General features: G+C 41.6%; 1 protein-coding gene across 5 annotated transcripts in view; it reads left to right on the top strand.

Moving 5' to 3' along the window:
- PDE1C (phosphodiesterase 1C) overlaps positions 1-26,247 on the top strand; it is a 326,062-nt gene extending 299,815 nt beyond the window's left edge. For 3 of the 5 annotated variants that reach the window (XM_069770055.1, XM_069770081.1, XM_069770062.1), the window contains 2 exons: positions 13,776-13,841; positions 23,445-26,247. In XM_069770055.1, coding sequence (XP_069626156.1) covers positions 13,776-13,841; positions 23,445-23,614 — 236 coding nt within the window. In that variant the 3' untranslated portion in view covers positions 23,615-26,247. Of the gene's footprint in view, positions 1-4,865; positions 7,223-13,775; positions 13,842-23,444 lie in introns of those variants that run through there. The other 2 variants (XM_069770072.1, XM_069770090.1) reach the window with 2 other exon arrangements.
- Positions 26,248-27,205: the final 958 nt, after the last annotated feature.

Genomic DNA, 27,205 nt, shown 5'->3' with positions numbered 1-27,205 from the left:
CTGAGAACTGAGCACTGATATTTTCGACACCTTCATTTTATTCTGAGCGCTAGGAGTAGCTTTTAACTGCTTTTCAGATGGGAGAGGTTACGACTGAGCACACTCTAGCACTCAGGGGAGACAAGAAATACCCAAGCTTTCAGGAATAAGCTTACAGAATTGAGAGGTCACTCCTGCAAGATGCTGAGTGAGTCCACAAAAGGAATTAGAAGTGGCAGATTTAGCGATCTGCCCCACCAGCTGCAAATACTTCCATCATTTGTAGTAGGAAAGATAACTACCTTTTGGATTATGGGTTATCTGAGACACATTTACTCAGACTATTATTTCTCTTCATTGTGCACTGCATCAGTAGTAATCGTTTTATGAAATCAGTTGCCATATAACAATTTGTCATTTTGGTTGTCATTTCACCCAGTGCCTGGATGGAGCAGGGTGCTGGGGAGAGCAAAGTTTGGAACAGTCTTATCCTGAAAAGCCTAGGCTTTTAATAAATGAGGGTAGAGGCTACTTTCAAACACCATATCAACTTTCCTAGGAACACTTGAACAACCATGCTGGGTCAGACCAAAAATCCCTTTACCTCTCCATCACTGACCTGACAACATTTCATAGCAGAGATCTGAATGAACAAAGAACAAAACCAGAGCAATGCCTCCCCCTACACCTTTCTGTCTTCCAGAGAGCTAAGGCAGAGGTCAAATCTCTGACTTGGATAGCCTCTGATGGATTTTTCTTCCATTACTTTGTCTAATTATCTTTAGAACCCTGGTACTCTTTTGTCCACAGGGCACTGAGACAACACAACTCAAAATTTACTTAGGCATTATGTGAAAAATCACATCTTTTTATTGGTTTCCAATTTACTGCTTGATAATTTCATTTGATAACCCCCTTCTTGGACTGTGAGAAGCAGTGAGTAATTGTTCCCTATTCACATTCTTAGCACAACTCATAATTTCATTTTCCTTTTATTAAATTCTCCCTGCAACTCTCTCTTTTCAGGCTAAAGAATCGTAGCATGCATAAACTTTGTGTATTCAACTGTCATTCAAGTGCAACCATTTTGATATCTGCTGTTTATGTTAGTATGTAACACTGACAGTCCGTGTTACACACATGGTTATTGGGATGTGACAAGAGAATCTGAATTTAATACAAATGAGAAAACCTGTAGGATTAACTTCCCCTAAATTTTCAAGAATAAAATATACAAAATACAAAAATGTTCATTTTAATATAATTGTATGCTGATTTTTTTGGTTGATACCTTTATGATGTTACGTCATAAAAGCATGAAAAGGCATCACCATATGGAGTTCAATAAGGGATGTACTGAATGAATACGGTTAACTGAGGCTCTGTTCTTTTGCTTTTTCTGTGTATTAAAAATCTAACTCAAAAATATCTTGGGGTAATAGTACCTCAAGGGCAATGTTATTTGGTGGTGTGGTGGAGTTCTCCCATCCTGCAGAAGTGCTCATGCAGCCTGCTGAGAAGATGAAATTTGTTCATACTAAGCACTACTTTTTCACAAGTGAACTGCAAGGTTAACGCAGTCTGCTTAGAAAATCCTGGATAATTGTGGTGTCATCTTGTGCTTCCTTCATAATTACGTAAGGTTATAATGCTGAAAGAATGCATATTTCAGCAGAGGAAACGGAGACCATGCAATAACTTCACAAATAATTTCATCAACAGGGACTGCCAAGCAAGCTAAGTAGTTTGTGGGAAAAAACCTCCCCCCAAAATCCTTATTCCACATCACACTGTCCTGCAGTCTGCATCCAGCATTTATTTTTTAGGAGAGAAAATAGCAGAGTTTTCTTTTAAATGCAATTTGAAAACTATAGGGCTCAGTCTTGTCCTGACAGCCTGGCCTGGCACTGGGGGCTGTGGGAAAGTGTCCTGAGCCCTCTCCAGGCAGTGCTGTGCTTTCGGCGTCTGGGGAGGAAGGGGTGGAGGGAAAGGGCAGGCGTTTGGCTGGAGCAGCAGAGCCAGCCACTTTCAGAAGCGGTGCTGGGAGAGGTCAGCTCGCCACTTCCAGCTCATACAACCGGCATCACGCCTCTGATTTACCCTTGGTGAGGAGCATGAGTCATTACAGAACAAGTGTTAGTTTTGAGTTAGTCTAAACTCTCACCTCAGTCTAAATGCCTCTGGGGCTCTGTTCCTGTTCTCCAACTGGGTAGCAGATTGTGAAAGTTTGCATTAGACAGGCATAATAAATGCCAACTGTTAAAACGGGTAGTTCTTGCAAGGCCTTGGATTCCAAAGGATTTGTTTTGTCACAAAAAGAGAGGCAAATGTGTGAGATTAATCACTGATTGTGCAAAACTGACATCCAGCTTCCTTGCTGTATGGATACAGTCGTATGCTGAGTAATTCCGTGTGAAGGAAAAGACGAACCACAGTGTATTTTCATCTCAGTACGTCAGACTGTATAGTAACATAGTAAATACATACATTCATAGTCCAGCAAGCACAAGTTAAAAATGCCTTAGTATAAACTGCAAGCTGATAGCAGGAATGGACTTAATCTCCTTGCAGTGGGTGCTGGTATCACATGAAGAGCTGTAGAAGTCACTGGTATTTGCATTAGTGATGAAGGGGAGGGCCAATACTCAACCTTGACAAACAATATAAACTCGTCAGTGACACTGAAGGACTGAGATGTGCATTCAGATGAGGCTATTTCTGATAATGAAATTTAATATATGCCAAGTGAACTACTTAGAGTCTTCTTGTGTACTGAGCGCTGCATATTCATTCGTTTTCCTCTTTCAATTACCTCTGTTGATACATACTAATATTTGCACTGGATTTATTGTGCCAAAATGAGAAGGAGGCTGAATCACATCCAAGGTTAAGGTAGTAGTAGGGAAGCTATATTGTATCCAAAGGGAAATTCGGCTAGGAAACCAACACATCTGCTCCACCAAGTAGAAAAACAATTTAAAGAAAATGCTGTACTGGAATGTTCTCACTGGAGCTGATGATGTGACTAACAGAAGCAAAAAGCAATATATGACTCAGTTCTCCACAGGGAACTTATAGAGTCTGGAAAAAACATTGCATTTTCCCTTGTTTCATTAACGGGAATGGGAGAGGATAAAAGTCTTGTGAGTATGGATGGCATAGGAAAGAGAGGGCATGTTGGGTGGTACTTTGAGCTCTGTTTCAGATTCCTTATGTGATTCAGCAAATCATTTAAGAGATTCAGAAATAATTACTGCTCAAACATGTAATTTAGTCCACATGTCCCACATGATTACGTTTCCTTCTGGGTCAGTCTTTTCTCTTTAAAATGTGGCTAGTGATACATCTCACAGGATTGTTATGATCCTGTTAATGACAGTAAATCAGGCTGAACTTTTTAGGTAGGAGACATCAAGGAAGTGTAGTACTGTTGTTATGGCTGTTACTATTGCCTATTGTAGATTATGCTGTCAGTAGTGCTGGGAATGTGACAATTCAGTCTAAATAAATCCAATGAAAAGTTGAAAGTCTAATTCTTTACAACAGAAATTGCATCAAGTTAGCAAGATGTAGCAGCACCTTACAGGGGACCATCCTGAAAGGAAAAGTCCCCCTGCTAACTGTACAGTACAAGAAAATCATACCAACTCTCTATGCAGCCACTGTATACATTCATCAGAGATAATGCAATCCAGCAGCAAAGCCTTAGACCTTTGTTTTGCCATACTTTTCTTCCTTTGCCCAAATGCTACTCAAAAACAACAAAAAAAAAGGCAAAAAAAAGAGGCAATATATTAATGAAGGCAAAAGAAACTGGTTTTCTGAAAGGGACCCAAAGAGATTCAGATGTAATCACATCTTCCACGTCATGCCCAGCCTTACAGATAAATTCACCTCTCCTTGGGCTGAATCTCCTTGGTTGAGAGACCCTTTTAAATGCACTTTCAAACTCTGCTGACAGCATTGTCAGAATAACAGTAGCTAAGCAGAGTGCCAGACATATTCAAATAACTGGTTGGACAGCCAATATAGAGTAAAATATTCATGTTCCTGTTTGAAGCTTTTCCAGAGGATTTCTAGAGGAGAGTATGAGAAGGGTTGGATAGAGTGTCCTCTTTCATTAGAAACTGTCCTCTTTCACTAGAAATAAAGGAAAAGGTTTCTTGTCTACATTTCTTCCTCAAGGACATCTGTTTATTATGAAGATTCACTTGTGGTATAACTACATAGAAAACAGTTATGTTTGTACAATGTTAGTCAAATATAGCCTAATTATGAGGCCAAGAGGTTATAAATATTTGACAGAGGAGTCAAGCAGATTGTAAAAGGCACATACTTTGTTAGGTCTCAGGGGCACCTATCCATACATAAGGCTGTGCTTTTCATTGCAAGCTCTTTGGGAGAAAGGGGCTTTTAAATGGTAGTGCTCTTTTGTGTTTGGAGCATTTTCTTTTCTTCACCTCAAACCGCATGTACAACTTTGTTGCTTTCATGAGCAAAAAGGTACTGAAAGAGCTAGTGAGCAAGGGTGATCAGAGTGCCCTACAGCAAAGAAACCTAATGGGATCTCTTGATCTAAGCATGTTGGATTCTGTTAAATGATCCTATTGATGCCCAAGGTTGAGTTCCCACTGGATTAGTCAGAGAGCAATGGATTTCACTTTGTGTAGGACAGAATGATATTTCCAGTCAAGCCAATAAGAGGTATTGCTTTGGTGCACCTCACCTTGCAGCCTTGCAACAGTTAAGCAAAACTGCAATGCTTGGAGGAAAGGAGGCTGTCTAAACTGATATCCTTCTTTTTCTTTCCCAGATTACCTGCTGCTTGGACAAAGGGGAGAAAGGCAGCATTTGACACTTTTCTTTTTCTTTTTTTTTTTTTCCAGATACAGAAGAATAAAAATATATTAAAAAAGAGACTGCAAATTTCTTTCATCATTTTAGCTGAGCTTCTTCATTCCTGTTCTCCTCCTCCTTCTGCAAAGACCAGTTTCTGGGGAAGGCGTTAAACAACTTTCAAAACACTCCTCCTCCCACTGGCTACTTCACAGCTAATGACTCTGGGTTCTAGGGTGGGGGCCTTGGTTTTTTGGGTCAGTTTTATTTTTGTTTGTTTGTTTGTTCATGTATGTGTGCATTTTTTGTTGTATTTTGAAGTTTTTTGTTAAAAAAAACAAGTGGTGATTTCCTGATGCAAATGGCTCCATTTTTCTGGACAGGTCAAGCAAATAGATGAGAGTCATCTTCAAAAGCTGGTATTGCCCTTTGCTATGCCTCAAGCTTGTGAAACCAACATTAGCATGATGCAAAAGAATATATTAAAAAAAAAAAAAGGAAAGTAAACTTGTTAATACTTCACTTTTACTCTTTTCCCTGAGAGCCTTTTCCAGTTGCTGGTAGACAGAATTTGACATCAGTTTTACCCTCGCTGTAGAAGATTTTATTAATAAGGATGGCAAATTGGTAGAGTCATTTGACCATTTGTTAGGATTTGATGTCTTTCCTAGATGATGCAATGGTAGCAAAATGTTTTTGTTTCTAGACAGCAGGCAGACTCACTCAACCCTTGATTTTGTTCTGGTTTTGCAGTTAGTAATAGGAAAGGAATAATCAATGAAAGTGATATTCCCTTGGGGCAAATTTTGTTGTCAGACTCTAAGAGCATGCACTAATGTCCTGCTTGATGTGCCTGCCTTAACTTGATATTACAGTTAATGAGCTGTTCCCCACATTTGTTCATGGGCTACTAGTAACCACTCTTTGTCTGACCTGAAGATCTAAGAGGAGAAGGGCAGCAGGGAATCACACGGATCGATTCTTACTTTCATCTCAGTGTGGTCTTTCTTTCATCACTGACTGAATGGACAGGCCAAAGAAAAGAAAAAGCATTGCTGGAGAAGTATGGACAGACAAAACCAAAATGAAAAAGTGTGTCCTAAATACACTGCTGGAGTTGGTGGATAAAACTGTCTTATCCAGTGAAGTTAGACACATGGAAAGTAGCCATCATTTCAGCCCATTTTAAAGAAGAAATGTTAAAAAACTAACTTGCTTAGACCTTGATTCAGGAAGGTATCTTTGTATGAGAAACATCAAACATGTATGTAAGTGCTTTTCTGGCTTGGGATCTTGGTAGGGATCCAGTTAATTGTAAGTAATTTTACCTGTCTATGTGGAAATCAAGACACATACATACACATACAACTGTTTTTTCCTAACTCCTTTTTGTTCAGGATGAGGTCTTGCTGTGTTAGTCGTGTATATATTTTATAAGGACTCAGACTGCTGTTACGGCTCTTTGCTATGTAGAGAACACACAAAACATTGGCTTAGGAAAGTAAATCTTCAGAGTTTCTTTTTCATGTTCAAAAGCACAGGACTTTCCCACCAGCCTATATTAGAGCTTGGGTCTCTGTTCCTGCTTAAACTGTACATGTACAGGGACGAGCTTCCCGCAACACTGGCAAAGATCACAGCAGTGAGCTCAGCCTAAATCCACCTTTAAACGTGAATACCTTCTCACTCAGGAGTGTTTGTATCTGGGATTTTGATTACTGAGGCTAGAGACTTTTTGAGTTCTTTTTTTGGACACCGGAGTTTGAGTTTGTTCAAAGCCAGAGATTTAGATTAGGTTCATGCTGTGAAAAGGTTGCACTTCAATCACAAAAATAACTCTTGCAGTTCTTAGAATTCGCAGTTGGCTTCACTGAACCAGCTCATTTAAATAAAATAAATATAAGGGCACATAGTGTTCCCATTTGTGAGCTCCTGGTTCAATCTGGGGTAGATTTTCTGAGGAAAGCAGGGTGCTGGGAGGACAGTGGCCAGTCAGCACCAGGTGCAGTCAGCGCCAAGCACACTCCATGTTGTGTGACAGGCAGAGGGCTGTGTCACCACGTAGCACTTTCCCACCTTGCCTTTCTCACGCTCCATCAGCATTCAGCCCTGGTAAGAGTGGTAGAATATGACTTCCAGTCCTGACCAGACTCTTTGAAGGCACATTGATGAAATATCAATAATGCAGAACTAAAATACCGCAGCAGTGAGTCAGTCCCTGCTTAGTCAGACTTCTCCCTGAAGTCAGGGGGAACATATCCTCACCAAGTGTTTGGTCAGAGGTGCAGGATGATTTAGTCAATATCTTTTAAGTTACACTTACCTAATGTACAGTGACTAAAGATGCCTTACATTATGCACAGTAGAATAATAATAATAATTAAAAAAACCTAAATCTTTTTCTTCATCTGTTTCTGATATTTATTTTTTTTTCTTTCTGGGAATGACTTCTTTCAGACAGCAAAGCCAGACTGCTTAATTCATGGCTGGTCAGTCCTTGTTTCTCGTGCACTGGCACAAAGGTGTGAAATCAGACTGGAAAATGTTTTTCCTCGATTGTTAGGGTTATTTACCACTGGCAGGAGCTAATAAGGGAAGTGGTGGGTTTGCCATCCCTTTGGGACTGCAGATCAGAGCTGCCATTCTAGAATAGATGCTATAGTCAAAGTTACTGATCTCAGCACACAGGTATGCAGCAAAATCTTTTGCAATATACAGGGAGTCAGAGCTAGCTCAAACATTCTCCTGCTCTTTTAAAATCATTTGAATAAGCTACAGTGGATTATTAGCATTTTTTAGAAATTTTTGTTGTCATGTAAAAAAAAAATCCCCATGAAATCTATTAGCTTGGAAATATATAAAGTGAAAGCTAGAAATTGAAATCCTACAAAGAGACTAGGGCAGATGAAAGCATCTGTTGTGGGGTTCCCTCCCAGGATCTCATGTGCATTGCCCTACTCTGCCCCCCTCACCTCCTGGAACACTCTGCAGCGTTGTGCTAGTGCATTGTGAGCCAAGGAATGGTATGTGTAGACACCTCCCAGTTAAACTAGAGATCAGCCACTGTGCAATTGTGTAAAAAAAAAATAAAAATTAAAAAAAATTACAGAACTGCTTTCTTTATTTTATTCCACAAAAGGAAACCAAAGAGAAATAAGTGGAAAAGGATTAGGTGTTCATCAGTTAATGGCCTATGTTTATAAAGAATGAGAAAGGATTTCTGTTCTTACATCCTTACCTAACTTTCCCTAGATATATAGAGTTATGTTTTCAGATGCCTGCCTTTTCCATCCTCAGTAAGACTATACAAGAAATTAATCAGCCAGAAATTTTGCAAATATAGGGCCCAAACCATTGGCCTCATGCTGAAATTCTACAGAATTGTTTGGGAGTGCCCACCAGTAGGCACAAAGGGGTCTTCTGGTGCCAGAGTGCTTCTTACGGAGGGCAGCGCAGGCTGGAAAGCTGTGTTGATAAAGACAGCACTCTTCTGCCTCTGCACAGGGGCTGCTGGTGCTCTCAGAAAGCTCTGCCTTGCTGGAAGAGCACCAGGCATCTTCTGCTTCCCAGAAACTGTTTTGTAACTTGAGAGGGAGAATCCAGGCACTTTATCCCCTTAAAACAGGGAGGGAGGGATACCATTGCAAGTATCCCTATCAGTTTTTTTCCTTTAGCTGGGACTGGTGTTCAGGGAATTCGCAGACCTTTGACTCATGGTGACATAGTGCCTGAACTCCTGGAGACTATGATTTAATAGAAAAAGAAGAGCAAGCAATATGTTTTTATAGAATCATAGAATAGTTTGGGTTGGAAGGGACCTTTAAAGGTCATCTAGTCCAACCCCTCCTGCAATGAGCAGGGACATCTTCAACTAGATCAGGTTGCTCAGAGCCCCATCTAGCCTGACCTTGAATGTTTCCAGTGTTTCACCACCTTCATTGTGTCCTGTTCATTATTTAAATGGCTCAAAGGGTGACAGTTCTTTGGGCTGCACTCAATCCGTGACTTGAACCGTGCGTTTCTGTGACAACATGCAAGAAGTGTTCACACACATGAAAGAAGGGATTTGTCTATTTTTAAATTAATTTTTTAAAATGTAAAAACCTGTGATGCACCCTCTCAAAATGCTTAAGTCAACCAGCTTTCTTTACAAATGACACAATTTTTTCCTTTGTAAAGTTATATGGTCAGATTTCTATGTTTAAATATAAAAAGATGGCGGACGTCACTAATGTTTTCCATGTTTGAGAAAAAAGATGGATGCCAGAAGCCAACTTTTTTTTTTTTGCTGGTGATAAAATAGGTGGTAGATTAAAAAAAGAAATTTTGCAATTTTAGACTTAAAACATATTTCAGAGTAGTCAATCTAGGCAGACTGATGCTTATCTAAAAGTGCAGCCTTTTCTATAGCTCCAGCTAGTGTAAGCACACTATGTATTGATACAGTAGGATGTTTAGCATCAGAATGAATCTGGAATTTGGGAGCTTGGTTCCTGATGGGTGAATGAAGGAGGCACATTCCTTTTTCTCATTGTTTCTTTTTTTCAAGCACAGATTTTGTGGTTGGAGAGAAACTTTCCAAAGTGTAGTTGGTTATGCCAGAGAAGAACGGTATATGGTGGTGTTTTGCAAACTACCTTTTGAATATGCAAATGTTTGCATATGTACTTAAAAAGTCTTACAAGCTCAGACTGGAAGCAAAAATATTTCAAACTAGATAGCTGATAGTGCTGTGCTGCTTTGTATTCAGAAGGCCTGTGAGTTCACCTAGCTAAAGGCAAATACTTTCACTGTTAGTCCTTGAAAATTCTACAGTGGGTCCCAAACATGGCTTTTAATTAAAAAGAACAATAATCTATTCAGATTAGAAATGATGGAAGCTGACAAGGACAGTACGTTTTTGCTTCAACTAGAATAAACTAGTCTATCTCCAGGAACTCTTGAGATGGTCTTAAATATTTCTTATTGGCTCCTTTTTCCTCACTTTTCATTTTATAATAGTGAAACTCATCAGCTTCTGATGATCTATACCATATGTTAGACATTTATACTCAGCAAATGACAGCATAATCAAGTCCTTTTCTCTTACTGTTTTTTAATCCATAATCTTACCCAATAATTAAAAACAACAGAGTGATCCTGTGCTTTTCACATGTGTTGAATGGGTGCTGATCTCAGAGCTGTGCTGGCGCAGTGTCTGAACATCAGCACTCAAAAGCAGGAACGTGCTGGCTGAAGACGAGAAGGAGCCCTGCAACACTGACTCTGTGCAAATTGCTCTAAGGAGTGAGCATCAGTGCTGGCCAGGTAGAAAGGAGGGAAAAAACCCATGCTTTCACATTTTAAGGCATAAATTCAGCTCCCTCTGAAGTGGGTACAGAGGTTTTTCCAATTTGTGTTACCCACAATATGAGCAGGTTTGCCTCAGTCTCAGTTTAGTGTCAGGTGTGCATCCTAATGTGGTGCTCCCCCTGCTTCCACAGGCAGACAAGTTTTGCGATCCCAGACAACCCTTTCCCTGTCTGATTACTGTGATCAAAGCAGGAGCAGGGCAAGTGACCACTGCCAGTGCCATTATTTTCTGTTAAAATGAAACACTGGCCACGCATTTCTACTCGCTGAGACTGCCTTCTTGTTGCTGCAATGTCCCTTTTGATCCCCAGCAAGCACAGAGGGTTCTGATCTGTACCCAAGCAGGACCGGGATGCATGCCTATCTTCGAGGCATTAACTCTCCCTGCTCTGGTGACTTGACCACCAGGTAGAAGAAAGTGGAGCTACTTCCAGGCAAGCTGGCTGGGGATCTGAAGCTGTTTTAGCAATTTATTTACCCTCATACCTAAGTGCACGACAGCACTCGTTCACAAGCCTCACAGCACACTCTCGACATTTTGTATTCTTTCGATTTCTTCCAAGTGCGTATGTGTCAACTGCTGTGTACTCATAACACTCTGGTTTTAGAAGCTATCCAGTGGTAGGAGGAATATATGTAGTCCAGTTGTCTCTGCTGGTGGTTGTAGGAGTGCATCTATCAAACAAAATTACTTATGGCCATTGGGGTTTTCTAGTGATAAAACCTAGCAGTAGAATGGCAGAGTGAGCATTTTCCTTTTCTTCTCGCTTGGATGATATTTTTATACACTTTTATATGCAATTTTTTTAAATATTTGCTATTTTTATTGTAGGGTTCTGATTGGGTTTTTACCAGACCTTCTGGTTGTCTACAGGCCCAGATTCTCACAGGAATATTTCCCTTCCCTTTTCTCCTCCCCCTTCTTCCCTGATAGACAAAAGCCATTGCATTTGCAACATGAGCTTAGAGCGAAGTAACACCTAGGGCCTGATCACTTTTTTAGTTGCACTGAAATCAAAGGAAGTTGCATGCAAAGTCCTGCTGGTCCCACCACAGCATCTGGGGCCAAAACCTAAATAACCGAAACACATACAGCTAATCACATGCAGGGCAATCTGTGTAAAGCCAATGTATTAGGGTGGCACTGTCTTCCTTTGCTGTGGTAGGAGCTGCTTCCACCACAATGTGTTTAAGAAACACCATATATCTCTCTTCATTCTGATGATGCTACTTCTTGTAGGCACTTCAATCAAAGTCATACCCTAGTGCACTGACTACCTTCAGCAGGGAGGAAGGGTGGACATTGTGGCTTATCTGTGACAATAGATTTCACTGCTCTTGTGGTTAACCCTACACTGACAGGTCCTAAATAAAGTTAAGAAACATTAAACCTATTGGTAGGAAGGATAAGGGGAAATTAACCAAATTCAAGGATCTTGGTCTTGTAAAAATAACCTTTTCTCAGCTGGCATTCTGCAGGGAATTCTATGTATGAAGTTGAACATAAACTTTAGAGTATGTTTATATTAGCAAAACTGATAATGGAGATGTCTTTATTGAACTGAACTAAAACAAGCAACAGACACCTGTTCTCTAATATTTTTCAAGGAAGAAAGAGGCAGGTTGTTAAAGCTATTTTGCACCAGGGGATAGAAAACAAGTTAAAATACATGCTGAAAGCAAAACTCGATGCAAGTTTGCTCCTGGGACTGGGTGGGTAGGGTAATGAAAAAAAACTATTATTTGGTTTGTTAAGACTCATAAGGAAAAAAAAAATGCAAAACCGAAATGAATGATGCCATGTAATGCCAAGTATTCTCAACTGTTCTGGGAATAATTTTAAACAATATGTATTTATTGTTAGTTCCTTATTTGAAAGAAGAGGCTTGTGGTCTCTAAATGTATAAAACATTTTTCAACATTCCAGTTTTTCTGTAATTGAGTCCATGTATGTTCATCCTATTACCAAATAAAAACAATGAGGTCTCTGCTCCATTTGAATTAAAATTATAGAAGGGTTCGTTTTGTTCTTGTGCTTTCTACATCCGATACAGGCACGGCACTTGCTGTTTGCTTTCCAGCATCCAGCTCCCCATAGAGTACTAGTAATAATCAACTTCTGTTTTTTTAAGTGTAGTGGGAACATTGCTTGGACAGCAGTCATTGCTCGCCACTTGCCCCTGTGAGGAATTAGTGGCAATACCTAATACCTAAAGACAGGGAAATTGTGGTAGAGAATTCAAATAGCTTATTTAAGGACCCCGAGGTAAATCTCTACCCGTTTGGGGATTAGACATGTCAACCTCACCTTTCCCCTTTTCTCTTTTGACTGAAACCACAGCCCATAAGAGCAGCTAAACCAACAACAGCGCACCACTCTCATGCGCACTGAAACACTTGTTTGTGTGATTTTTTTTTTCTGTGCACTTGGAGCATGAGTATCAATCCCACAGGGCTGGTGTCCTGTGCTCTGGTGTTGCTTATAGACCTCCTTTCAGAGCATTTCAGCTACATGTCTACATAGCACCTTGTACAAAGTATTGTATTCCACAGGTAGACTCGGGTGGTGTCTGTGCAGGAGTCATCACACCACACAAGTAATGACCAGAATTTTCCCATCTTGCTGCTGGTTTTCTATTTGATCTTTTCCTTAAAAAAGGAAAAAATAACGATTAAGAGTGGCAGAGACCAAGCCATTCTGTCTAAGGAGGATGTAAAGTTCAGAGATGTTCAGTACAAGTGTGAAAGGATTTGTGCATTCCCTTTTGCCGGAAATTCCTGTTTCAATTCACTCCTTTCCTCTCTGGGAGGTTCACTGGAATTGATTTCCTGAAGAACATGCAATCTGCTCACCACTGTACCTGCTTGTATTCTTATACCTTACCGGCTTTGTTTGAGTCTGCATGTATCTCCAGTCCAGTGCAAGCAGAGATGAAGCCAAGCTGCCAATTTCTGTTAGATATTGAGGGTGTTGACAAAGTCAGTTGTGACCTTCAAATCAAAACTACTGACTGCCACATAAGCAAGAAGGGAGAAAAGATGGTTTGGAAAAGGCATCTAATGATTTGGGTGACTCACCTCCACTTGCAAATACAGTATCAGAGTCCTTTCTCTGGCACGTATAGCCAATGACATAAATATCCAGAGCCGTTACCAACCGATGGTTCCCAAAGTGATGCCAGCCGCTTGCTGAACCACCACAGAAGCAAGGTAAGTGCTGTGTAACTGCCTTCAGAGCTGTGCCAGGCAGTAAAACTGGCAATTGCGAGTTCTGTGAGGACATGGAGGTAGCTGAAGGGAAAGCTGTCTGAGATCTGGCAATAGTTCATAGGTCCAAAACTTAAGAACATGAAATTTCCAGAATCAATAACTTGGGTATCTCAACCCAAACCCGGTAAGTGATAAAAAGAAAGATACTTTTGATATTGACTCCTTTAGATGGAAAGGTCCCAGAAGTGAGGCTACTTTCCCAGTGTACCATGGATAAGAAATGGCAGAAAGAAGACTACAAACACCTCGTAGTGATGGCAGCACTACAAAAAGCATTTTCATAGCTGGCAGGACTACCATTCATCCATCTCTGCTGAAACTGCTCTTTCTTTTTAAAGGTCCGGTGCGACATTCAGCTGACTTACCAGGCTCGGGTTCCTCGACAAACCGCCTTACATTGCCAGGTCAGTTGGTACCACCTCACTCTAATTTGCTTATACGTGCAGCTTTGGAAATAGGCACTCACAGTGCTTACTGTTTGGGAGATGGACGTAAACAGATGACTTCTCCAGGTATGGCATGACTTACACATCACATTAAAAAAGTTAAACCCATTCACTGGGATTGAACAAATGAACTGTTGTTTTTAATGGTCTTTACGGCATTTCAGGTTTTTTTAACAAATATCTTACATTTTGTGGCTTGCAGTGCAGGCTTCACAGATTATTTTAATTCAATTGGCAAATTAATTTGGGCCTTTATCACATGGACATAGATGCTGAAGGGAAAAAAATAAGGCTGTTTTGTGGACCCAAGCATAGCTTTTTTTGTGCCCTTCCCATCTACCAAATTCTGTCGTCTCTATTTTATCACGATAACCATTTTCTTAATCCCTTCATCCTTGTCCCACACAACTGTCAGAAGAGAGGGAGGGTAATATGAAGCAGTTACACAAAATAATGGCTTAGTGTGAACAAGATACTGTCCTGGTTTCAGCTGGGATGTAGTTAGCTGTCTTCCTAGTAGCTGGTACAGTGCTATGTTTTGAGTTCAGTGTGTGAAGAATGTTGATAACACTGATGTTTTCAGTTGTTGCTCAGCAGTGTTTAGACTAGAGTCAAGGATTTTTCAGCTTCTCATGCCCAGCCAGGGCACCTGACCCAAACTGGCCAACAGTGTATTCCATACCATGGGACGTCACATCTAGTTTAGGAACTGGGAAGTGGGGGGGGGCAAGGATTCGCCGCTCGGGGACTGGCTGGGTGTCGGTCGGCGGGTGGTGAGCAATTGCCCTGCGCATCATTTGTACATTCCAATCCTTTTATTACTACTGTTGTCATTTTATTAGTGTTATCATTATCATTATTAGTTTCTTCTTTTCTGTTCTATTAAACCGTTCTTATCTCAACCCAGGAGTTTTACTTCTTTTCCTGATTTTCTCCCCCATCCCACTGGATGCCGGGGGAGTGAGTGAGCAGCTGCGTGGTGCTTAGTTGCTGGCTGGGGTTAAACCACGACAGATACTATCTTGCATGTGCATATGCAAGGGCATTCATATATGTATGATTCACAGGATGTGAAAGAAAGAGTAAGTCTGCAGGAAGACAACAAGAAATCACCAAGAAAAAAACTCCAAACTTAAAGCAAAGTACTTTAAAAGTTTTGCTACAGATATTTTTATCAATGACTGCTGTGCCAGCAGCTGAGGTATGGTGTGGCTCCACTTATAGATGCCGATGTGCAGCAGAATGTTTCTGTGCTGTTTCAGTTCTCCAAGCTGCTCATGGTGTGATGCTCTTTCACAGCCACCACCTTAGCAGATTGTTTCCCCAGGCATAGCTGCAGCCACCCCTTGGGTGTAAGGAAAAGAATGAGCAGGGATGTGAGAGATTTCAAAACGCTGTATTCCCGTAATAAAACAATGTGATTCATGGATTACTGTCCTGCTCAAGAACAAGAATGGATAATCACTGAAAGTAAAATTTAAACCTCTGTATCTAACCCAAGACATTTTTTAGGTAGAAAGCGTGGAACAAGAACTATCACAAATCCATCCTCTTACCTTCTGAAGTTTCTCACCACTGGCAGTGACAATAAGTATTACCTGTGTATGTTGCGTATTTCTTATAGGGTCCCAGCAGTTATTAAATTCTTATATTTATATTCATAGGGGAGGCTACTACTATGGATGTTTTCACCCAGGATTTTCTTGCAGGTGGCATTTAGAGGTCTTGCTCTTTGGAGAGATTTTGGAGAGCGTCTTGCTTTTTGGAGGAAAAAAAAAATATCTTAAGGAAAAATTGTGGAATAAAACATTCATGTCACACTACAGCGATAAGTCTCATCTAATATAAATAGCTCTAATTTCAAAACTAGTTCACTTTTTATACATTTTGGCATGTTTGCATTGGTCCCTTCTTTATTTTTAACAAGTAATGCTTATGCAGCGTTTTTCATCCATTTCTCCAACACGATACCACTTTTAACCCATCGATCTATTAATGAGTACCTGCAAACAACAAATCCCACATTCCTTCTTATGTGTGATCCTTGTTCTGAGCCTGCAGACCACCATTATAATAAGAAGGTAGAGAACATAAATGCAGAAGAGAGGGTTTTGGCATAAGCTACCAGGTACAGTCCTTTCATTATTGCTGACTTGCTAAGTGACCTTGCTCAAACCCTTCTTGTGTTCTCCAGTTTCCTCATCTGTTTGGGAATCATAGTATTTACTCCCCTTTAATACTATCCAATCTAGAGATATGTTGTTATGATTAGAAGAACAGCAGCTGGGAGGATGCACCTTCAAGAGAGGGGAGCAATCAACCTAATAGTGTCCCTTTTTGCAAAAAGACACTGTGAATTTGTTGCCAGCCTTACTTCCAGTAGCAATATTCACTGTGATGATCTGATGTTGAATTATAGGAAGGTGCCTTCTGTCTGGCACTTACAGAAATGACTAGCTGTGTTTTGACTCTCTCTTTGTTAGATACCTCCCACCTCAGTGTATGTTTAGGCACCGATTGGTTTAGGGACCCAGGGAGTTTTCTCTATTTGGCTGTTTAACAGTGGTACCTTCCTGCTCATGCCCTGTTACCGTGGCTTACACAGCAAACTGTTTACTCTGGTACAGTTTGCAAATCAGCCCTTCCTGCACAACTATTTACAGTATGTGATGGGGAGTAGATAATAGCGCAATATTTTCCACGTATGTAGTCCAGTCATGCATTTTGTTTACAGCCATTATGGTGTTGTTTCTTTATGCTCTGTATAGATCATGTTTCAGGGGGGTTGCTTTTGCTGGAAGCAGCCACTAATTAATGTATGGCTAAGAAACAGTGCTGTAAACACACACACACAATTTTGTAATTGAGAAAATGCTATTGTCTTGCTGTTTTTTCTGCTAATCGCATGCGGCTTCTTGAATAAAAAGGGGAAGCTTTATTGCGTTGGATTTAGTCTCACTTCTGAAGGAGTGAGGCTGGCAAGAACAGGCACGTGTGTGCGTGATCCCATCCGTCTCTTTGCTGGCAGGTTGGTGAGTCCTCCTCATCGCTAACATTTGAAGCTGTGCCTTGTCAATTTGAAGTGCATGAGAGGAAGAAACACGCGAGAGGTCACAAAGCTGGGGAAGTTTTACGACGTTAGGTGGCTGCGTGCAGGAGAGAGCCCTGCAAGTGCTCCCACCTGGGCTTGACCATTGGTGAAAACAGAGTCTGCCAGCAGCTCAGCTGCATCTCACAGTGCCGCAGGGAGCCCAGCTGCCACGGCCATGTCTGCTGCCTGCTGGAAAGAATCCTTTTTTTCAGTGCAAAGAGGGTGAACCAACAATTTCTCCAAGGAGCCTGCACTTTGTATGGTGAGGAAGCACAGTAGGGGTACTGATGTACCCAGAGTATTGTTTACAATCACTGAGCGACCACATTTTTCTTCCTGTGGCTTGGAAACATTCAGAAGTCTGCTTCTGTCAGGATCTTAGGAGTGCTCATAGACCTCAATGGCTGGGCCTGGCCTCCCCTGGGACCCCCACCCTGCCCGTCTCCTGCCAAGGGCCCAGGGGACATGTCTCAGCTCAGCCTGGGGCCTTCAGTCCCTGCCTGAGCCATGTTGTAGGTGTGCCCGTCCCTGCCCCTGTCTCCTGGATGGGCCTGGCACCTGCACTGCAGAGTCCTACCAACTTGTCTATGATGGTATCTTCCCTAACCTCTCTTAAGCCCTTTTATATTTTCTCATTTTTTAGGTGGAGCTTGAGTTGACTCTAGTCATACATACCTTTACTTTGATTGGTATAAAGTTCTCTCACTTTGCTTTTCAAGGTACGTGCTAGAGAAAATTCAGAGCACATGCTCAGTGCAGGGAGTGGTCACACCTTGGAGGTGGGCAGCTTCTGGGATGGAGGTGTGTTTTGGTATTATAATGATATTATAATGAACAAAGTTCACCCAAAGGACATAACGTTGCGTGTCAGTACCCCAGAACTGGGCACGTGTGATATAAATGAGAAGTAGGGCATTAGCTAGACAGAACCTCCATTGTTTTACCTCCTTGCTTCAGTGGATTCAATGCAGGGACCAACCGTTCTCATTCCTATCGTTCCAGTTCCCTATCCCTATGATCACAAAGCCTGGCTGCAGCATCTGCACTCCGCTCCACCCTCCATGTTACTTTTCAGAGTCAGCATACCGAGCTCCCCTGGTGTTGCTAACATCTAAAGTTGCAGGTTATGCTGCTTAGGGAACTACCATGGAACCGATTCTTTACGTGTCCACTGCATTCCACCCTGGAGGTTCAACTTCCCTTGACAGGGGCGGGGGCTGTCATACCATTAAGTCACCTCCAGCAATCATTCCACAGGCTGTCCCTGTGCCCAGGAGGCCCAGGGGGCTGTCCCTGCCCTTGGTGGCCATGCACTGGGCCAGCTGCTGGGTGTCCCTGACGCCTCCTCTGCCACCCGGCTCCCAAGGACAAACCTGGTGCTGTTACTCTTCTCTCAGGCCATGGCAGAAACCAACCCTGCAGCCCAGAGACCACCCCTACTAGCTGTCCCCTCGCTGTGCCAGAGCTAAAGCCTATGAGGCCCCACAGCCAGGAGGACCAGGGACTTGCTCTGGCTGGACACAAACCCTTTTCCTGGGGCGCGAGGGGGGTGATTTCAACAGCCGCAGCCTGAAGGAAAGCCAACGTGTAACCTGAGCCATAGGTTGGGACGGTCGGTGCCAACAGCCTGCCATGGAAGTCAGTCAGGCTTTGTGAAGCAAGTGCGCGGAGGTGACGCTGGTGTGGTGGAAGGAAAGGTTGGTCGTATTCAGACCTAGAACATTCGAATCTGTGACCAAAGCACAGCCAGGCAAACGACAGCTCTTCCAAACTGTAAAAATAGCCCATCGCTGCTATCGCTGTCTATCCTGGTTTTGGCTGGGATAGAGTTAGTTTTCTTTCTAGTAGCTCGTATAGCGTTATGTTTTGGATTTAGTATGAGAATAATATTGATTCTTTGGACTCTCTCCTTGAGGTGCCTCATCGGAAAGAGCAGCGTATTTTGTATAAACACACAGAATTTTCTTAACACTCCTAGGAGACTGATTCTTCCCAAGTTTAGAACATTTCTTGAGCGTCTCTAATGGAGTGCAGTCTTGGTTCTCCTGCACCTCTTTCCTGCGGATCTTCCTGATAATTACAGCAGAATATCTCCTTTGTTGGCAAAGGCAGCAAAAGGGAGAAAGGAGAATCCCTCCTGGATGTGCTCCCTTGATTTAGCAGCAGAACGCTGAATTAGAAATGCCGGTATCCCTAGCTTTCCTGTGTCATCTCCCAGTAAAAATTCCCAATGAAATAGTTCCCTTACCTCACTGATAAATATTTTAGCTAAATCAGTAAATCAGCTTTACTGATCATAAAAGCCTTTCATCTTCCCTGTTGTCCTTCTAGGATTTTCTTTATCCTGCCTGCATAGTAGTTGAAGGCAAAAGTTGCAGTAGCTCTGCAGGGGGCTGAGGGGTCAGGAGAGATGGCAGAAGGTCTGTCTTCAGGATGTCCCCACAGGCCACTAACCACAGCTGCTTCGGCAAGGGAACATATTGATGTCTTATCCATGCTGTGCCAGAGAACCTTAGTGCTTGCCTGAGTGTCTGGAGATGGGTAAGGAGTACTTTTGTCTGGACCAAGCCGTCTCCCAGACACTATTTCCATCCCAGTACCTCTGCAAAGCCACAGCATCCCCTCGCGAGGCAAGGACAGCTGGGAGAGACAGCAATGACTCAGACTTCATCCTCATCTACACTCGCCTGCAGTGTCTTGTAGTGCTGAGGCCAAATTGGCCTCCTCCAGCACCAGTGCTGCCCTGTGAACCAGGTGTGTTTCATTGCTGGAATTCCTTCTGTGCAAAGGTGGTAGGAAGCCATGGTTGGGTCCTTTTCCAGAAGCAGAGGCAGTAGCATGGCAGCGGACTGCCACTACCTTGCTGACAGATGTGAATGGGTTTTCCCCCTTCCAGTTTCCTGTTTTCTTTCCCTGCCGCCTTTTCCTTTCCCTCCAGTACTAAGTGCCAGTAGTGACCACTCAAATCCCATTTGCAGATGTGGCTGCTCAGCTGACTGTTCTTAATTTTTATCAGAGGCAAATTGCTTCCCAACAGGTATTTGTGTCTAAAAACCGTGCTATTCACTCAGTGACTTAGTAATGACATTAAAGAAAATGACATTTCAATGGCTTTTTTGATGGGATGTGCCTTTTGAATGAATAGAAATGTTTATATCTATCTGCTTTAAAATGCTTGGAAAGGAAAGGAAAAGAAAAGGATATCAGTGTTTTGCCTTGTCTTGGTCTGTTTTCTGATCAGAGTGGAATTGCTATGTAACAACAAGAGTGTTTGTTGCTCTAACAACTTTTAGTAGTTTGAAATACTTCAAGATGACTATATAGTATTTTTGTCAATAAGCATTGTTAGCAATAATTTCCTTCTTATTGCAATGGGGTAAAAACTATTGCAAATGAGTACATTTGTAGGGAAGTCAGTGGAACCAGGAAAATTCCAGCTAAAATTTTTACTATAGTGTACAATAATTCTTGTGGACTATGGTGATGCATCCCCTGGCTTCAAGCTCATGTGAAATGTCCATCATGCTCGATTAACTGAGGGCAGACTCCTCAATAAATGTTTTTCTTCGGTTCAGATTATCCGTGAGATTGAAGCTCTTGGCATTGTCTGGACTGTTAGTTCAAGTGATCGTCTGCAAAATAATTGGGTTTTGATTGGCTGTCTTGTTGACCTCACCCAGTGGATGCATGGCACATCTTAGGATCATTTTAAAGGGCAGAACTTGTGGCAGTATTTGGTACTCCTGTGGTTTCTTGACTCATGGATGAATGGTTTAAACTGTGGCAAATGTGGCACATTTGTTCACCTGCCCTTCTGTGTATGTGCCTCTGGTTCCAAACCAGTCTCTCATGCATTAGCTATGTCTGCTTATAGGAGTATCCATCACTGCTAATACAAAATAATAGCTTCTGGTGTAGTGCCTCAAGCGATTAATCTAATTGGAGTTGTGTGGAGTGTAGCAGTAGGCTGCTTTTGTGTTATGCGTGGAGGGGGCAAGAGGGATGGGGAAATGAACAATTCTTGTTCCTTCATATAAGCATTGTACAAGTTGCATCGTTTTCTGAAATCTATTAGTTGTTCTGCTGTAAATGTGTTTGCAGATAACCTCAAATCCTACCCCACTTTGACATGATATCTGTAGTTAAATCTAAGGTGCATCAGATCCAACTTATGGGGTTTTACAAAAAACTTAGAAGCAGATTACATACTCATTTCTGCTTAGCAGAACTCTTTGAAAATATATCAGTTAAAGGTGTGTGTCCCTCAGGAAGGGCATAGGGTGGTATGAGGTTGGCAGCCCTTAACTGTAGGGCTGCAAGCAGAACCTGAGGACTAGTGCTGGGTGAGATCTTCCCGGCCGTCTACACTCATTTTTCTTTTGCAGTTGTCTACTAAGCAGCAGCTCTGGCATTCATTCTTTCATCTGTGATGACCATTATTTCTTAAGCAAATCAAGGCATAATGTTGACATAGGGCAGGTGTCTATACCAAGCAGCCAGAGGGAGTTCTGACCTCTCTCAAGAGTCAAAAGAAGAGTTGTATCAAAGAAAGGATAAGAGGAAATACTGCGTGGATGCCATCCTAGCCAAATCTAAGGTTTGCATGGCTGCTGTTCTGTAACATGCTGGTTGCACATCCTGCTGGCCAGAGCAAACAGAGTGGCTAATGCACTCTTGCCTCCTTCCTAAATCAGTGTCTGAATGACACACAGATAGTCTTTCTGCATGATGCTACTCGTGTAACTATTCCAGTCTACACTGGCACTGTCCAAATACCTATTCTCTGCTTTCATTGCCTTGAAGGTAGCCATGATCTTAAAAAATAATTATTTATTTTTCCTAAATTAAAAAAAAAAAAAAAAAAAAGGAGATCCATGCCTTAGTGGCATCAAGGTTAGAAACTCGTAATACTTACAACACTTGATGTGTGAAGCTCCTGAAGCCCACAAAACCCCTGTGAGGTTAGTATTCTCATTTTTATTCCCATTTTACAAGTGGAGAAACTGGGGTAAATCTTATAGCCCAGGTCACACAAGAAGTCAGTGAGAAGTCTGGGAACAGAACTCTATAGAGTTCTGAGAGACTCTTTTCCCCATCCCTTTGAGTCACTAAAGCCTGAAGAAATTAAATGTCATGGATCCCCTTTATCAACTCCTGTATGAGGATGATAAACAGCACTGTCAGTATTCTGGATAAACCCCCTTAAACCTATTAGCCAAGTCATCTCTGCTGGCAACAACTCCAGTAAAATTCCAGTTAACAATAAACATTCCCCCATGCTGAGCAATGAAAAATCCAATAACAGTTTGGCTGAATCCATGCTGAGTACAGAAAATGGAATTAATCTGAAAAGTGGATGTGCCTCAAAGAACAGTAACTCACCTGGATATTTTTCAAGCTTTTAACGAATGTCAATCTAGTCTATTTGAGAACAGGAAAGATTATGCAGAGATCTGGATGTGTATTTCTAAAGTTTATGAAATCCATAGGTTTTTTGTTTCCCAAGACATTTTAGAGTATTATTAATCACTCAAGGAGTTTAACAAGATGAGAGTGTGACTGTTCTAGCATTTGATGTTAGCTAGCTCACACGGGAATCTTTTTGCTTCTTAGGATTCATGCTGAGAGCAATGACTTTTCTTTTAAAGTGCTTATCATGCTAATTATTGACTTATTACTTGGTTATTTTGCAAATAATAACTAAACATAAGATGAATACATTTTGGTCATATTCATGTTTAAGTTTTTATTCTACCTAATTAAAGATGTAAGAAAGCAAGACATAGATTCAAATAAACAGATTCAAGAAGTTGGTAATAGTCAGATACATATGTAGCCCACTTGTGACTTTCACCATGGCCTGTAGTTTACTGGAAAATCATACGAAACCCCTCAGATCCACCTATTCCTGAATTCTGGGAAATGTGATCTCAAGCCAGATTTATTGCCTTAAAATGACCTTGTTCAATGATATTTTGAAAACAGGTGTTTAGCTACCTACATATACATAGGTAAGTATAAAGTTGCTTCTACATTTAGACTTTTGGCACTTTCATCTTCTGTCTAAACTGCTGTTTCCTAACCTTGATAATGTTCCTTGGGATTCACCTGTGTTGGTGTAGTCTTCTGGAATGTCCAAATAAGGGTATGATTTCAAGATCAAGTATTCCAAAGTTCTTAACGGCCCAAATTTCAATTTTTGGAGATGTCTATATTTTTCATTCTAGAGTTTTACATCTATAGTTATGATTCATATTTTCACTTTTTTTTTTCCCTGAACCTTTTCCTAACCCTCTGTAACTACCCATTAATCCAAAAGAGTCCTGGCTCTCAGGCTGAGAAACCCTCCTTTGCATAGACAGGCTGTGCCGAGTGGGATGGATGCAGCTCCTGAGGAATTCATTTCTTGTTCACCAGCAAGTGAATGCTAGGCATGGTAACCATCATTGTTCTTCCTTTGTCACCGCCAGCCATCAAGCCTCAGCTGTGTCACCTCAGGAGGCCCACTCACAGCTCAGGAGACTATTTCCCAGCCTTCCACAAGAAATCGGAGGAACATCTGGTGAGATGTAAGCTGCTTGACCAGAGGGGAAGGATGAAGAAGATCCAACATATTTCCCAGAGCTGGAATAGGAAATAGCAGAAGACATAAAGAGGCATCTTCTGGAACGACGCTTCTCACAGGCAGTCAGAGGACATTGTGTAATCATTGCAGAGGCCACACTGCATTGTACAGCAGCTGCAATTCTAGATAAAAGCAAGTGTATGATTTAGCTAAACAATATAATGGACAGAAATGTTCTCAATAGCCGCCTTATTATTGCAGCATGTGCCCACTTAGTACTAAATTATTGGCTGTTACCTTAAAAGAAGTAATTGTATACCACTATCTCCTGTCAAATTAAGGAACTTAATGCTTTCCTAGGTTGTTGGGCTCCTTACGGTGTTCTCAGTGTGACCTTCCACCTACCACAGGTAAGACAACAACTCCTGTTTCAGACAGCCTGGGAAAGTTTTTTCTTGCCTAGCTGTACTGAGAATAAATGTCCTCCTGTCATTAGTGTGATGGGTATTCAGGTGGAAGAAGGTAGGAGGCCAGAGTACAGACTACTCTCGCTTCACTCATTGGAAAAAGACATAGCACAGCATTAAAATTGTTCATTGCACAAACTCTGATGGACATTAAATAACACCGATTGTCTTTTGTGGCATTAATTTAGTTGAGTTTAATCCCATGTGTTCTCTTGGTGCACAGAGAGCACCAAACCCATGGGCCTGAGTTTCACAGCTGAACGTGCCCCCTCTGAAGAAGTTCCTCTTGCCCCCCCTCCTCTTTACACTGTGAGAAACAGTGGCAAATAACTCTCTGCCCTCTTTTTCCGGGCCCCTGGTGATTTATGTACCACCTCAGCTCTCCCTTTCCAGGCCAGTGAACTCTGTCCTGTTTGTACTCTCCTCACAAGCAAACCTACTCTACTTCTTATCTTCCTTGCTGCTTTTCTCTTTCTCTTTTTTTTGTAATCTCTTTTTGAAAGGAGAGAATGAGTACTGAATGGAGTACTCAAGATGCAGGTATACAAGAAATTTATAAAATAATGTAAGGACACTTTCTGTTTCATCTTCCATGCCTTTTGGAATAGTTTTTAAAGTTGTACTTTCCTTTTTGAACCTCCTTGAGCACTGAGTAGTAGTTTCTGTAGAATTATCTATAATAAATCCTCATTAATTTATAGCCCAAATGCACATATGGAGTTGGGGAGTTGGGTTTGCCTCTCCCTATATGCATTGATCTGCACTTACCAACACTGAATTGGTGGTTTTGCCAATTACACTGAAGTAAGCTGCTGCTGCTCCTTTTTTAATTTTTTTAACCTTATATCCTTCATTTCTGTTCCCTGCTTGCTTTCTTCTTCCATCCACACCTTTTCCAAATCACATCTTCTGGATAAGCACATTGAATAGCAGAGAGGACAATCCTCCTTTACTATGAATGCTGACTGTTTTATCCTACTCTTTTTTTTTTTTTCTTTCCCCCATTGTTAACCAGTTATTTACCCATCTTAAGATCACATGTTACAATCTTCTTTTAATCCATGACAGCTCAGTACCTTTGACAGGCTTTGGAGTAGGACATTGTCAAAATGGAGAACTGCAAACCGTTATTGGTTCCTCCAAGGAAGTCTCAAAGTTTTGTGAGGCAAAATTTCTTCTACAAAAACTAGGCTGACCCTGCTCTCTTATAAGTATCCCTGCTACCTACCAATTCTATTATTTATATTTTCTAAAAGGTTACTCACTGTGAATTTGCATTCTGTTGTACACTACAGGTTTGTAACTATGTCCAACATCGAAACTGCACCAGCCAGTGTATGTAGCACTGCGATGCGGCAGTCACATTAAAATCATGGCTGGTTGTTGCATGAAAAGAGCTGGTGTGGTTTTGCAGAGTTACAGATGCCCCTGGCTCCCTTAGAGAGGATCACTGCAATTCTGGGTGCACTTACCCTGAGGTTTGACACCTCTCCACAGTGTTTTGCTAGACATCTCCATTGCCCAAATGCTCTGATGTCACCTTGTTTCAGTTATTTTCATCTGTTTTACCCTGCGCTTCATGTTTGTGGTGTTGACCTTCACCACCACCATAACTTGTGACTCCAGCAGCTGGGCTGGGTCACTGCCTAAACCAAATACAGAGGAATGCACTTCAACGCCTCCTGCTTATGAAATGTGATTTATCTCTAGGAATTCCCCGAGAACTGTATTTTGCTTGTAGAATACCCTAAAATGTTTTACACAAATGGGCTGTACAGAAATGCATAGTTATACTATCCTTCCAAACACATTTTCTGTCTGTGTCATTTCCTTCCCTTTAGGACACCTTTGGTTAACACTTCACCTAACAGAGTCCTACCTGACTGTTGTCTGGACAAGTGCACAGCACTGGGTCACTTGCAGAAGTTAAAAGGGGAGCCTCTTTTTTTTTTTTTTCTTTTCATTATTACGGATAGTTTATTGGGGTTACTGTTTTTGTGTCACTAGCATCTCACAAAGGGAGTGATTTTTGTCTTTCTTCTGCTGGTCCACGCTCTCCCCTTTTGCCATGAAGCAAAGATAAGTTGCCATCTTTAATTTACTGCTGTGTAGTCAAGGCACAGGGAAATGAAATGACCTACCTGAGGTGTCATGGGGAGTGTATATGGCTCCTACAAATTTAATGTAGTTCTGATCAGGTTCCTCTTTGTTCTCACTTTTCTCCAGCCAAGTCCATGCTGTGCCAAGTTGCTGTCTATTAGATGCTCCTCTAGAAAGTGTCTGTTCACGCAAGTGGTTTAGAGGGGTTTTATTTCTTCTTTTTCCTGGAGCTGGGGAAGGTGAAGAATGGTGGCAGATACTCATTGGTATTGGAAAAATATCTCAGGATGTCTCTTCCCTCTTCCAAAGCCTGGGGCTTTTGGCCTAAATGAAATACGGCAAAGTGGGGGAGAGAGGATGTTTGTGCAGACTACTGCTTGTAAATATTGGGTGCTTCACAAAAATAATTCCTGAGCAAAACTAGTTGTGCTAATGGCATCCAGCCTGATGCATGGAGCTGTGTGATGGTGTGGGTGGGCTCATCCTCTCAGTCCAATCCTGACACCTAGTGTACACCAAAGGGAAATTTTCCACGTGTGAAGCTCAAAAATGAAATCTGTGTTATTTGGGGGAGGTCTGGCTTTGCAATGCACTCAACCTTTTTCTGCATTGATGATTTCTGAGATAACCACTTGCTGCCAGCATAGAAGTAAGTCTGAGTAATCTGTCCCTCTTGGAAAGTCTTATGATCTCAGACTTATGATGCTATTTAGACTTACTACGAATTACTCATTGCAACTATCAACACTTGCAAATCTAGCCTTTTTTCTGTTTAGTCCATTTGTGAACTGAGTCTTTGCTCTAATCACGGGATTACTTTGCTGCAGCAAGAAAGTTTGGTGCTCTTTTTTTTGAGAGGGAGTTGTTTGGTTTTTTTTTTTTTAGAAAAGGATTAAAGTCTGAATTAAAAATCTGAATGTTAAAATTCAGAGTGAGTGAGGCATAGAGAGACTCCTGCATATTCATTCCTTATATTTTGTGTATTTCTATGTCTACACAAACAGGGATTGGAAAGGAAGATTGGCTCCAATGTCCTCACGGGTAGTTGCAGCATTGCAGCAGCCAGAGCAGAGGTGAAGGAAGAAGGGGAAGAGGAGGG

Source organism: Haliaeetus albicilla, chromosome 2, assembly GCF_947461875.1.
Source record: "Haliaeetus albicilla chromosome 2, bHalAlb1.1, whole genome shotgun sequence".
NCBI lineage: Eukaryota > Metazoa > Chordata > Aves > Accipitriformes > Accipitridae > Haliaeetus > Haliaeetus albicilla.
Note: the sequence above shows the minus strand (reverse complement) of the source record. Positions and strands in the feature narration are given on the sequence as shown.